Consider the following 12,911-nt stretch of genomic DNA (forward strand, 5'->3'; position numbering starts at 1 on the left):
AGACCATAGATAAAAAACAAACTAATTGCCGAGAGACGGCATGGCAAGATCACTGACAAAAGATAAAGAATGGCTGTTTATTCAGCACTGCCAATTGAGGTAGTTCCTCAGGATTCCACAGGGTTGCAAAGCAACAACCAAACAGTTTCCCAACTGCAGGCTAGAAAGCTATTAAATTGGAGTGATAGATATAGAAGCATATAGATGTTTCTGCTATAAAGAAGCTTGAGCCATTTCTTTCGAATTAATAAGATAAGAGACTTAAAAGTGAATTTAAATGTGGCTAGTGTTAGTGAATTGACACTCGCAGAGAATACAGATAGAACCAAGATTACTTCTTTTAAAGAATGTTGATCCTATCCATTATTTTAACTAAACAATATTGACCTTGATATCGATATCTGGCCATCCCTAGTGGATAAACTAAATCAGATGTGAGTACTTACATGCAGTGACTGAAAAGTGGAAAAAAAAAATAAGGGAGCGCGTCAGATGCTCAAAAAGACATTTTTAGTTATCATGACAATCACTACACCATCCACAATAACATTAGACCAAAACAGGCATCACAGTATATTTAATTTGAATAACAGCTAATCAGACTAACTGAAATATAAACCCCCTCCCTTGTGAACCACTTTAACGCATGCAGTTAGATGCAGATATGTCAAGTAAAGTTCCCAAGTGTTTAGTCATGATCCTGCAGTCAAGTGATCTCGCAGTGTAATTGGGTGGAGTCCATTCTTTACGGCTGAGGCAGTTCGTCCAGAAAAGCTCAATGATAAGATTTTAAACAATGTAAGACAAGCAATCAGGGCGGGTGGCGAGGAATTTGTGCCAGCCAACAGTCTAATGCTAGTGGACTTTGGCTGGTGAAATTATGAGCCAATTTATCTGAACAAACCAACACACCGGCTATCTTGAGAGCTTGCAGGCTAGCAGTGGTGGAAGGTGTATTCAAAACATTCACTTCAGTAGAAGTACAAACACCCTGAGGCAAAGTGATTCAAGTAAAAGTACCTTAACGGCAGGGCATACTGTAACTTGCTGTGATCCTGCAATGCAGAACCCTGATTATAAATCACAACAAAAAATAGTATAGGTAGTGTTGCAGTCAATACTTGCATCCATACTATCAATTCGTCCCTGTCATAGCCACAAATTTTCTTTATTCTGTATGTACTGTATTTTGCATTGAAGATATATATATATAAATAATTGTATTTGTTTATAATTCTTAACTGACCAACCACCTTAATTACTGTTGACTAGTCAGAACTTTACACAAAACGCATGAAAGTGAATACACAATACACTGAAAACCACCATGATCCAGTAGCATACGAAACCCTTTCCAACCCCCTGTAGCTGTGTTATGATTTCGTTATCGTCGAAAGGCCTGAGACGACCAGACGTCAACCAGCCACACATGTAAACAAAGCTGGGACGCTAGCAACAGCTAGCGTGCTAAGGCTAACGACCAACAACCATACACAACTCGGCGGCGAACTCACAGTAGTACGCCACCACAGGGTCGCGTTGGTCGTGCTCCTGAGCGGTTCGGAGGTGGTGCTGGAGTGACTTCAGCTGCGGCGGTAGAGCCATGTTTTGTTTGTTATTTAAAAGGGCACAGGAATAAGAGGAGCCATCAATGAGAGTGGGAGCAGGAAGCGTTGCACCCCGTTCTTTCACTTCCGCGTGCCCGTCCAATAGAAACGCTCTGGTACTGTGACGTCATCCGGTGTACCGCAGAACACAGAACAAGTGACGGTACAGACGTCATTAAATGAATGTATAACAAAGGCAAATAATAAGTGGAAAACAAATAACAACAACAAAAAAAAACCAAATAATATATTTTTTTTAATTGTTTTTTCACTTATTATTTGCCTTTGTTATACATTTATTTTATTGATGTTTGTCACATCTAACAATTTATTATTTTTGTTTAATTAAGCTTCACTTGTATCGATATTGTTTTATCCAGTTTAATGTTTCTCCAATGCATTGTATTGTTTGTTCTATACATACTATACATGTATAATACACAAAATAAACAAAATAAAACTATACATATATTATATATATTATATATATTTATTTATTTATTTATATATATATATCAGCCAAAACATTAAAACCACTGACAGGTTACGTGAATAATATTGATCATTTGGTTCCAGTGGCACCTGTCAAGAGGATATATGAGGCAAAAAGTGAACAGTCAGTTGTTGATGTGTTGAAGCAGCGTAAGGATCTGAGCCACTTTGACAAGGAGCACATTGTGATGCTGGACAACTGGGTCAGAGCATCTCCACAAGCACAGGTCTTGTGGGCTGTTCCCTGCAGTACAAGTGTCCAAGGAAGGACGACCGGTGAACCGGCGACAGGGTCACGGGGCCCAAGGCTCATTGATGCACGTGGGGAGTGAAGTCTAGCCCGTCTGGTTCGATCCCCCAGAAGAACTACTGTAGCACAAAGTGGTGCAAAAGGTGAATGTTGCTCTGATAGAAAGGTGTAGAACATACAGTGCATGGCAGCTTGCTGCGTATGGGAGCTCTCAGAGTGTCCATGTTGACCCCTGTCCACCGACCAAAGCAATTGAAAAAGGTGGCCTGGTCTGATGAACCACCTTTTCTTCTACATGATGTGGATGGGTGGAGTTAGGGTCCGATCCGATTGTGCATCTGTGGGAGGTGCTGAAACAACAAGCCTGATCCATGAGGGCCCCACCTCCAACTTCCAGGATTTAAGGATCTGCTGCTAACGTCTTGGAGCCAGATACCACAGGACACCTTCAGAGTCTGGTGGAGTCCATGCCTCCACGGGTCACAGCTGTTTAGGTGACACGAGGAGGAGCTACACAACATTAGTGGTTATTAGTGGTGCTTTTAATGTTGTGGCCGATCAATGTATGTTGATTTCTCAGTTGGACTTGACTAAAGGTTGATAATCTTGATAATCTAATTAAACCATTCTTGATCTTTTTTTTTCCCCTTTTGCTTAGTGTTGAGTGTTACACACAAGGGCGGCGTGGACAAGGTTTGTTTGCATTAGATGAGAACTTTAGCAAATGACCGACAGTGATGACCATCCACAGTTACTGACTGGGCACCGACGCTGCCTGGAACCTTCCTGATGCTGCTGACTCAGTTCCACACACCAGTTGTCACACTAGGTCCCATAAGAGAAAGAGATTCATTCATTCAGATTCATCTATCTGTCTATCTATCTATCTATCTGTCTGTCTGTCTGTCTGTCTGTCTGTCTGTCTGTCTGTCTGGCTATCTATCAATAGAAAAACACAGAAAACTGTAGACATTTTTAATAAATCATCTCAAGACAAGACAAACAACAATGACGAAGTGACGAATGATGAAGGATTTTGTTAAAACAAAACGTGTTGGTCGTAAAACGTGCCCCTTTTATTTAACAAAGCTGACCAGTGGTGGACAGCGGCAATGGTGAGTCACAGGTGAGAATGAGTCAAAAAAAAAAAAGACCAACAAATCAGTCAGTAGAAAATGGAATGAGGCTCAGTTACCTTTCTTTTCCTCATTAAACTATATGTTACAACAGGGGCAAAAATCAAACATTCAAATGAGATAATGAGTTATGAATAAGACATTATCAATGAGCTGTAAGTCCCTAAAAATTATATGTTCCACAGCAGTTAATTAGAACACCGTTCACTTAAATATATTTACCAGTAATCGGACATGATTTATCTCCCATGCAATTGAATAGTCATTTCCTTTATCACTGTTAACTTCAGCTTCATGGACAAACTACAAATCCGTTCTCCATTGAGGTTAAAGAGTCAACAACAGCCGTAGGATAAAATGTTTGATGGTACAGTTTGGCTGAGACCAACCTGAGCAAAGATATTCCTCCAAATAGGTTAAACTCTGGATTAAACATCTAAAGAGGAGGTACGGCTGGCCGTTCTGGGCTGTAGATGTCGGCTTTCTCGGTAAACAGAAAAAGGAAAATCGCAGCAGGAGAACGAGGCGAGTCAGGTGGGAAAGATGGGGAGAGGAGGATACAGTACTGGTGCAGGACTCGCAAACCATTCGTTTCGCGGTGAACTGATCTTTTGAATGAGTCGGGAGTCCGGAGTCGCGCGGGCAAAATAGTCTTCCCTTCGTTCCTTCGTTCATTTGTGTGTTTTGTTTTGTTTGGTTTTTGGGGTCGCATGGCGGCTTTCGCGTTTAAGAAACTGTCGGAGGATCTCCCGGGACCACAAAGGCCAGGAGTTGGATCGCAAGCAGACGTATAGTGTGTGACTATATCACAGAAGCCAGATTCGGGAGCGATTCTGCTTCTTAGGCATTTGAACATGGCACTAATCTCATACTATCAGATAAGTATGTTTCCTAAAATTGTATGAGCCAGACTATTAGCAGGTCGAGCACCAACCATCACATGCTCAGTGCTTTACACAGCTCTGTAGATTCTCATTGTGATAGATTCCCTTTGCTTGTTATTGTTATAAACGCTACAATGAAAAAATCGCCAAGAAAAATTCATGTAATATGCATTTGCATGTTATAGGCACTAATATGTTTGATTCTGACTCCACAAAAAAAAAAAAAAGTTTTTTTAGAAGATCTCTGGTCAGGCAGCAGGGACTTATGGTCAGTGGTTCGAGATCACACAGGAGTTGAAATGTCTTTCATTCTCCATTCAACCATGCAGATACAAACAGGGACATTTTCATTCGTATGAACGGGCATTGAGCCCGGCTTCTGACCAGTTTGTTGAGAGGCAAGTTTTAAAACCATTTTCCAGTCACAGATACTAGAACGCAGAATTCCACAGACCACAAGGACTCACAGACCTTTTTCAAATCCTCTCGAATACTCACAGACAATCTACAGATACACGGTTTTGGGACCCCAAGCGGTCCCCCCTGTGTAAGATGAGTGATTACTTCCTTTTCTCGGGTTAAATTCAAAATTAGGATTTGATAAAGGACTCTGACTCCATGTCGACTGGTAATGCAATATGGTACCTGAGATGATAAACACTGAGCTGAAGACCTCATAACAAAAGTTGGATGGATGTCTGATAAAAACATAACAAAACAAGAGAGGTAATCATTTTAAAATACACCTACAGTGACAATGAATCTAAATTTCAAAAAAAGCATCATGTGTAATACCACAAGCTCAGAAAAGGCCCTTTTAAATTGAGAGGGGTGTAAACAGCGACCTTGTCCATGATCCTATAAGTAGAAAACACAGGCAAAACGCCAAAATAAAATGAGTTAAAAAATATTTCCAAATAAATACTTAAAATGATCTTACAACCTCACTTAATAGAGATACTGTTTTTTGTTGTTTTTATTTCGAATTTGGGAACATCTTACTGCTGTCAACATGATGTTCATGGAAACTGATCATAAATCTGCCGGCTCAGAATTCAATATATTTTTTTTTGCTGCTGTAGAATGGATCAGAAATTTCCATCCATTCCAGATCTTAACGCCAGAGAAATGGTTATATTTTAAAATGTATTTTTTAAATCTTTCAATTCCAACAGGTTTGTATACCTCAAATAAACACAATTAATCATATAACCCAAATCAATGGTTTTCTTTTCATATTATTAAAATTATTATAATTTAAATCTTTAAAATTAGGGGGTTTCTTGTCTAGTGTCTCGTCCTGGGCCCAACTCACGAGTAGCCTGTTTTGCTTTTTATTCCCATTGGAAAAATCTCGGTAAAACAATAGAATTGCATTCTGCCATGAAAGGAAAGTTTACACCCGTCTTTTACCTGTACTGACAGTCATCCTGTGTGAACAAAAACAACACAAAAAGTACACAAGTATTTGTTTTTCTCTCCCACTCGACATGTCAGCGGTGAAGGTACACAGTCTCTGTCCATACGAGGACCCAAAGATATGGGGAATGCTGTCCACTCTGTGGTTAGCGCAAGGACATCCACCTAGAGCAGCGGGACAGACTGACCAGCTCTGACATGGGTGTACACCCTCTGACTCTGCGAGTCAACATGGTCGCCATGAACCGCACGTGAGGTTTTACCTTTTACAGAAGATTCCTGGTTGTTCGAGGTTCAGCAGTAGCTTAAAAGAAGGCCATTAAAAAAAATGGCTGAATCAGTGACGTACTTTTCTCCTTTAGTCGTATATACGTATGTGTGTGTGTGTGTGTGTGTGTGTGTGTGTGTGTGTGTGTGTGTGTGTGTGTGTGTGTTTCATATGTGATTTTTGCATGCGTGTGTTGGCGCCATCGGTAGGCGTGAAGGTGTCATTGGTTGGTGAGATATCCAAGTCTTCGGCAGAGTATCTCAAATATCTCGGCGACGCAGAGCAGGATGGTGATGACGGTGAAGGTGTACATGGCACTGAGGAAGATGGTCTTCTCAAAGTGTTCGGGCACCATGCACTTGGTCACATTGAAGGTTTTCTCCAGAGCGCTGGCGTCGCACATGTACAGCGGGTGCACCTGGGGAAATGAGAGGGGGGGGGGCAGGGAACAGACTCAAAGTGACGATAGACGAAATCTGGTCCCTACGTGGGCGGAGGTCTCGCACCCCACAACGCCGGACAACCTCCCCTCATCACACTCCATAAAGCATCTCCATAAAAGGCTGTTCTCGTGTTTGTCGCAGTGCTCTGGTGGACTCTTTACAGACCTGGAAGCCAAAGAGGTGGCTCTGCAGCCAGAAGGCGATGACCTCCAGGATGATGCGGAGCAGCACTGAGATGATGTAGAACACGGTGTAGATGGGTCGCTGGAGAATGTCCTCCTGGTCTATGTTCTTGCAGGCGGCGTAGAGGTGGAACACCGCCCCCGGAACCAGCACCGTCACCAGCTGGAGCGCCCAAAACACCTGCACGGACGGAGCGGTTGCGAGAAGATGGGATGGGGAAAAGTGACAGAAAGGGTGGCAAGGGAAAGAGGAGAGTAAGTGAGGGGGAAGTGTATAGACGAGGGGAGAGAGGAAGAGACACGTAGTTTGTCAAGACAGAAAGGCTGGCAGGCAGCCAGTCTCATTTTAACGTAATGATTCAGCTCGCCTGATTTGCATTTCATACCAAAGTGGTACGATATCAAGGTACTCGTTGGCTGTGACCCTTTTCTGATTGAAAATACTGTGATTTAATACAACACAGGCACCTGCTTTTACCCGGTATGCTAAGCAGTAGCTCCTCAGTATCTATTATTACTGAGATATCACAGTGGTATGGTAAGAACTGTTGTTGACCAAATAACTGCAGAATGTAATACGAAAATAAAACTATTACATATTACATAAGAGTAATACTAAAACTAAATTAAGAACATTTAAAAAGCTAAGGAAGACAAGTAGGCTTTAAAGTTGAGTCTAAAATCTGTGTTTGTGGCATGGTGATTAAAGAGCTGTCCCACAGTCTTGAGGAAGCGATAGAAAGGGCGCAATCAACCGTTAGTTTTAGCCCCCAGAAGAGCCAAAAGCTTGAGATCAGACCTGAGAGGTCTTTCGTTTCGGGAGAGAAGGAGATGGACAATGTAAGAATGTGTTCAACTCTCTTCAACAGAAGCAAAACCTCCCGGTTCATTGTAAAATACCCTATCAACCGATGAAGAGAGGCCAGCACGGCATCCCTCTTTCTGGTGCCGGTCAACAGCCTGTGAGCTGCATTGTGGTGAACTGACTGCAGACATGGACATGCAGGGGTGACTAACGCAGCAGGTTGTAGCAGGAGTAACAAACGCAATATTTTCGGACTGGCTGCAATTAGTTTGAAGAAAATGTTTGGCCATTAGACATTTCATGTCTTCAAGATAAGCTTACAGGTTATTATTAAAGTACAGGACACAAGGGTTAAGTGTGAGATACATCAGCTCAGTAATGAAATGAAGCACTGCTTTGATTGGGCTCAAAGGAGGGAAAGACGATGGAGCCTAAACGTGAACCCTGAGGAACCCCACAGTTAAAATTGTGTTTATGTGAAAGAAAGAAATGTCAACAGAAGGGATATTCTGCTGAGATGAACCATTTTAAAGTCCAGCCTGGTATGCCACCCTCATTTCCCAAACGTCCAATAACTATGGCATCTTAGTCCTGATCTGTAGTGTAAAAGGCAGCACAAAGGTTCAAATAAAATATCACCAAAAATCTATCACGAGTCCTGAAACTAGAATGAACAATTTTTGTGTCTAGCTTTTCTCCATCTTAGCCAGATTCAGACGGGGAGGTCAATACCAACACCAAACTATCAGCAACAGTTCATAAGAGGATGGGAGAAGTGCCAGTAACCAAAGTATTATTAACAGCAGTAATAAGGGGCTAAGCTCAAGTTAGGTTTTCAATTCTGCTCTGTCTTTGAACTAGATTATTGGTTGAGTCTAGGTTATAGTTTAGTCCAATTTAGTGTAGATTGGTACCTGTGGCGTGATAGGCCGGAACTGGTTGTAGCAGTACAGGTTAAGCTCCCGTCGGTCGGGGTCACAGCTGAAGTGCAGCGCCTCGTTCCCGTAAACAGCGAAGCCCAGAACCCCCAGGAAGAACATCCGCACCGACCCGAAGAACAGGGTGTGGAACTGGCCGATCACCGTAGGAGGCCTGAGCTGCAGACACACGCATCCAAACATACATGCATACATACAAGCATTCATACATACATACATACATACATAAATACATGCATCCAGTACATACATCCAGTACATACATATATACATACATACATACATACATACATACATACATATATACATACATACATACATACATACATACATACATACATACATACATACATACATACATACATACATACATACATACATACATACATACATACAAAACAGAGAATCGTAGACAAAGAGAAAAACCCTTTTGTCAGCCAGATAAATGAAGCTGCAGCTGCAGCTCATTGGGTCTCTGTTCATTCAAAGGAAAAACAAAGCCCATTTACAGGAAACATTTCCAAACTACACTTGTTAAACAGACACAGCCATAAATACCACAATTATAAAATCAAAACCCATCATTTAAAAGTAACTAAAGTGCTAGAAATGAGACACGAGATGAATTAATTAAAAAAGAAAGATTCATATAAAATGACGCTTTTCCCCCCGTCCAACTCCTAAAATGTTGAATAAAAGCGAACGGGGCCACCACCAGGCTGAGATAAAGTCAACTCAAACAGATCGCCACCGAGGGGCTTTCCTTTGGCTTTTCTTCCAGTACTTACACATCCTTCATAGAAGTTTTTAATATAATTTAAAGACATGGTTTGATTGACGCTCTCCGCTTTTCAGATCCGGGGCTGCACGGGGCCCTCATGGCCGATTTGCAGGCACCAGCCAGAGGCCCCACATTGTAGGGCTAAAAACGCTGTATCTCGGATCGACCTCTCTCTCTTCCCCCCCCTTCTCTCTCTCTCTCTCTCTCTCTCTCTCTCTCGCTCTCTCTCTCTCTCTTTCTCTCTCCCCTCTTCTATCTATCTATCTATCCATCCCTAGTTCTTTGTCACTCCAACGTTGTCTGTTAGGCATCCATGTCTCTCTCTCTCTCTCTCTCTCTGAAAGCCCGTGTCAATGCATATTTTGGCCTTTTATCCGCGCCCTCCACCGATTTACTCACTCAGTAGAAAAAGGACAACAGAGAAGTGCAAACAATGGCCTGGAGGCATGTGGTCGCTGCATAATAATCCCTATAGAACCATGTCAGCGAAAACACAACTCCTGCTGCACACAATGCAGCCACAGGGACTGGAAACAAAAATACATCGCAATATAGCGGCACCCCGTGAGGTAGGCTATAGGACCAGATGGAAGATAAGTTAAGATAGGTTACGGTAAGATAAGTTTGGTTAAGACTGAATAAATGAAGTCCAAATTCTCTATTACCATTTCCAAAGAGACTTGTTTATCAAATTGTTGAATTCGCGAAATTTAAGTAAATTAGCGTTATTTGTTAAAAGTTTTCGAAAATTCAGGAAACGCAAAGCTCATCGCCTAAGATAATAAATAAACAAAGTCTGTTTGGTTTCAGTAAAGGAGCAGGACACCCTCACGACAGGAAAATATCTGACAAAAAAAAATAAATAAATAAAAAATAAAAGGAAACTTAAGTGGAACTTGACGGAGCTGCTGCTGCTGCCGCGGTGCAGGCGATCTCGTGGTCGGGCTCTGGCACACTCGGATGTCACCCCGGCATCAGCACAAAGGGAAACGACCGAAAACGGAATCAGAAACGTTTTTTTTTTCTCGGTAAAAATGGAAGTCCACACACCAACCGTAACCCTGGCGGCGTGTTGTTCATCCCCCCTCTTTCTCTCAGAGCCCGTGGGCTCCTGAACGCGTGGCAGTCGCGTGGCCCCTCGGACAGAGGAGCATGGTGGATGGGAGGCAGCACGTGCCTTGTCTCCACCAGCAGCAGCGTGTCGGAGTGTGTGTGGTGGGGACACCGGCGCTTTATTCCCCCAGCTAAACCCCACCCCTGCACGGGCTCCGGACCCCCGTCGCTTCCAGTCGCCATCAATGGCCCCGGCCGGCCGGCACCAAAAGTTCAACCTGCTTGAACTTTGGCACGCGCCGCGTCGGGGCCCCCGCCCCCATCTTAACAAAACGTCCCCGGCTCGGCGTGTTTAAGTGATGAATTACAAAATACAACATGAGATCAGACGAGATAAGATAGACAAAGAAGAGATGGTAGAGATGTAGAGATAAAGGTGGAGGCGGGGATAGAGACCGGGATAGAGGTAGAGCTAGATATAGAGGATAGAGATAGAGACAGAAAGAGAAAGAGAGGGACAGAGATAGAGATAGAGAGAGAGGTAGAAGTCGAGGTGTAGATAGAGACAGTGATAGAGATTCAGGCAGTGAATTAGATTGAGAGAGAGAGGTAGAGGTAGAGATGGAGATAGAGGGGTGGAGAGAGAGCGAGAGAGAGGGAGAGAGAGGGAGGGACAGAGATAGAGGTAGAGATGGAGAAGGAGGGGTGGAGAGAGCCAGAGAGAAAGAGAGAATGAGAGAGTGAGGGAGGGACAGGGATAGAGGTAGAGATGGAGAAGGAGGGGTGGAGAGAGCCAGAGAGAAAGAGAGAATGAGAGAGTGAGGGAGGGACAGGGATAGCGGTGGAGATGGAGATGGAGGGGAGGAGAGAGCGGGCGAGAGAGAGAGAGAGAGAGAGAGAGAGAGAGAGAGAGGGAGGGAGGGACAGAGATAGAGGTAGAGAAAGAGGTATAGATAGAGACAGTGATAGAGATATAGGCAGGGACAGAGATGCAGACAGAGATTTAATTAGAGAGAGTGGTAGAGATAGAGACGGGGGACGGAGCAACAGATAGCGATAGAGGTAGAGATGGAGAAGGAGGGGTGGAGAGAGAGAGGGAGAGAGAGAGAGAGCGAGAGGGAGAGGGAGGGGGAGAGGGGCAGGGACAAAGACAGACATGAATAGAGCGATCGATAGACACATACAGCAGTGATACAGAGGTAGCGATGGAGATAGAGATAGAGGCGGAGGTCACAAAATTAGGAGTGTTGTAAATAAAGGTGGAGCGCTCCGGGCGGCAGGCGGACCGGAGCGCAGGTCAGAGAACTCTGTTGTTATACATCATGATTCATGGCAGCCGACGCTTCCGATAAGATGGAACATAAAGATCATTCCAAACCCCTCAGACACAAACAGGGTTGCAGCCAGTCTTTGTGAGATGGGACGCTGGGTCCATCTTTCGACCAAATAAAGGACCTAGTGACTCCTATTTAAAACTCGACGCTGCGCTGTCGGGTTTCCAGGTTAATGACTGTGATCGACGACCTTGTTTTAAAGTCACCAACTGGTCCAGGATCGGGCTCAGTTGAACGTTTTTTTGGACCGTTTGGACCTTTGGATGGTGGTATTCGGCGCTGCTCTGGCTGTGTCGGCAGCCATGTTGCAGAGCAAACGGAGGATAACATTGACGATGTGACCTTTTATAGAACATAATTAAAAACTTTAATTTCTCTCATCGGTTCCGGCATGCATTGACAATTTGATGGGATTTGGGTAAAATTGTGTTTTCATTGAAAACTCCATGGTCACAACGGACGGATGACAATGCAGGAATAATCAGAGCACCAAACCAATAGGAGACCGCAAAAAGGACGGTTTAAATCCCCTTTACATTTGAAGAAAACCCCTATAGTACCAAAATAAAGCTCTGTTTTATTCAATCAAAATCAAAGATGGATTTGGCCAAAAAACATGTGTTGCTAGACTGGCTTTCCTTCTTCCTGTCATGAACCAGAGGAGCAGAGCAGGCTTTTATTATGAAAGAATTGGTTTTTTTTCCTGCCTAACTCAGGTACATCTAGGTTATGCTCTCAGGGTTACTGCTGAATGGTTAAATTGCATTGACGATACAGTAGTTTGATTGCTTGGACCCTTTTGCTTTTCCATGGTCTCAAGTTTTGACAACATTGGATGTTTTACTGACGTCAAGATGGATAAAGATCTGTATTCTATTGTCAGGTAACAGCGGCACTGCAGGATATCCATCCTTCTAGGTCATTATTTGTTTGCCCGAAGATAGTGACGCACACTTTTGGACCGTTTCTATGGCTTGATATAATTATGTTTACATTGCCAGGGCAACAGAAAAACAAAAAGTTACGATTATAACCGGAAATCTAAACACACAAATGTAAATGTTGAATTTACTAAAAATGATTTAAATAAATTATTATAGAAATGAATGACAAGATAACATGAAATAAAATCTGAAAATGTTAAACATTGCTCTTAAAAACATACAGCGTGTATATAGCACAGTAAAGCTTAAAAAAATACAAATAAAAAAAATGCAGACATGGCAATTAAAAACAATATTTAGATATACAATAGAAATTAGGATAAAGACTAAAATACGGACAGGATTCTCTCTCTCTCTCTCATCTCTCTCTCTCTC

General features: G+C 42.9%; 2 protein-coding genes across 2 annotated transcripts in view; both read right to left on the reverse strand.

Moving 5' to 3' along the window:
- Positions 1 to 1,671, reverse strand: part of vta1 (vesicle (multivesicular body) trafficking 1) — a 58,575-nt gene extending 56,904 nt beyond the window's left edge. Inside the window, exon 1 of the mRNA XM_079996844.1 lies at positions 1,515 to 1,671. Within this exon, the coding sequence (XP_079852970.1) occupies positions 1,515 to 1,605 (91 nt within the window). The 5' untranslated portion in view covers positions 1,606 to 1,671. The remainder of the gene's footprint in view (positions 1 to 1,514) is intronic.
- A 4,605-nt stretch (positions 1,672 to 6,276) lies between these two features.
- On the reverse strand, positions 6,277 to 9,251 carry gje1a (gap junction protein epsilon 1a; the record flags this gene model as incomplete). The annotated part of the gene is made up of 4 exons (XM_080024063.1): positions 6,277 to 6,474; positions 6,665 to 6,862; positions 8,401 to 8,583; positions 9,213 to 9,251. The coding sequence occupies 4 exons, from the start codon at positions 9,249 to 9,251 to the stop codon at positions 6,277 to 6,279; spliced, it is 618 nt and encodes a 205-aa protein (XP_079880189.1).
- Between the last annotated feature and the right edge of the window lie 3,660 nt (positions 9,252 to 12,911).

This window comes from Zeus faber (genome assembly GCF_960531495.2).
Source record: "Zeus faber genome assembly, chromosome: 2".
Classification (NCBI taxonomy): domain Eukaryota; kingdom Metazoa; phylum Chordata; class Actinopteri; order Zeiformes; family Zeidae; genus Zeus; species Zeus faber.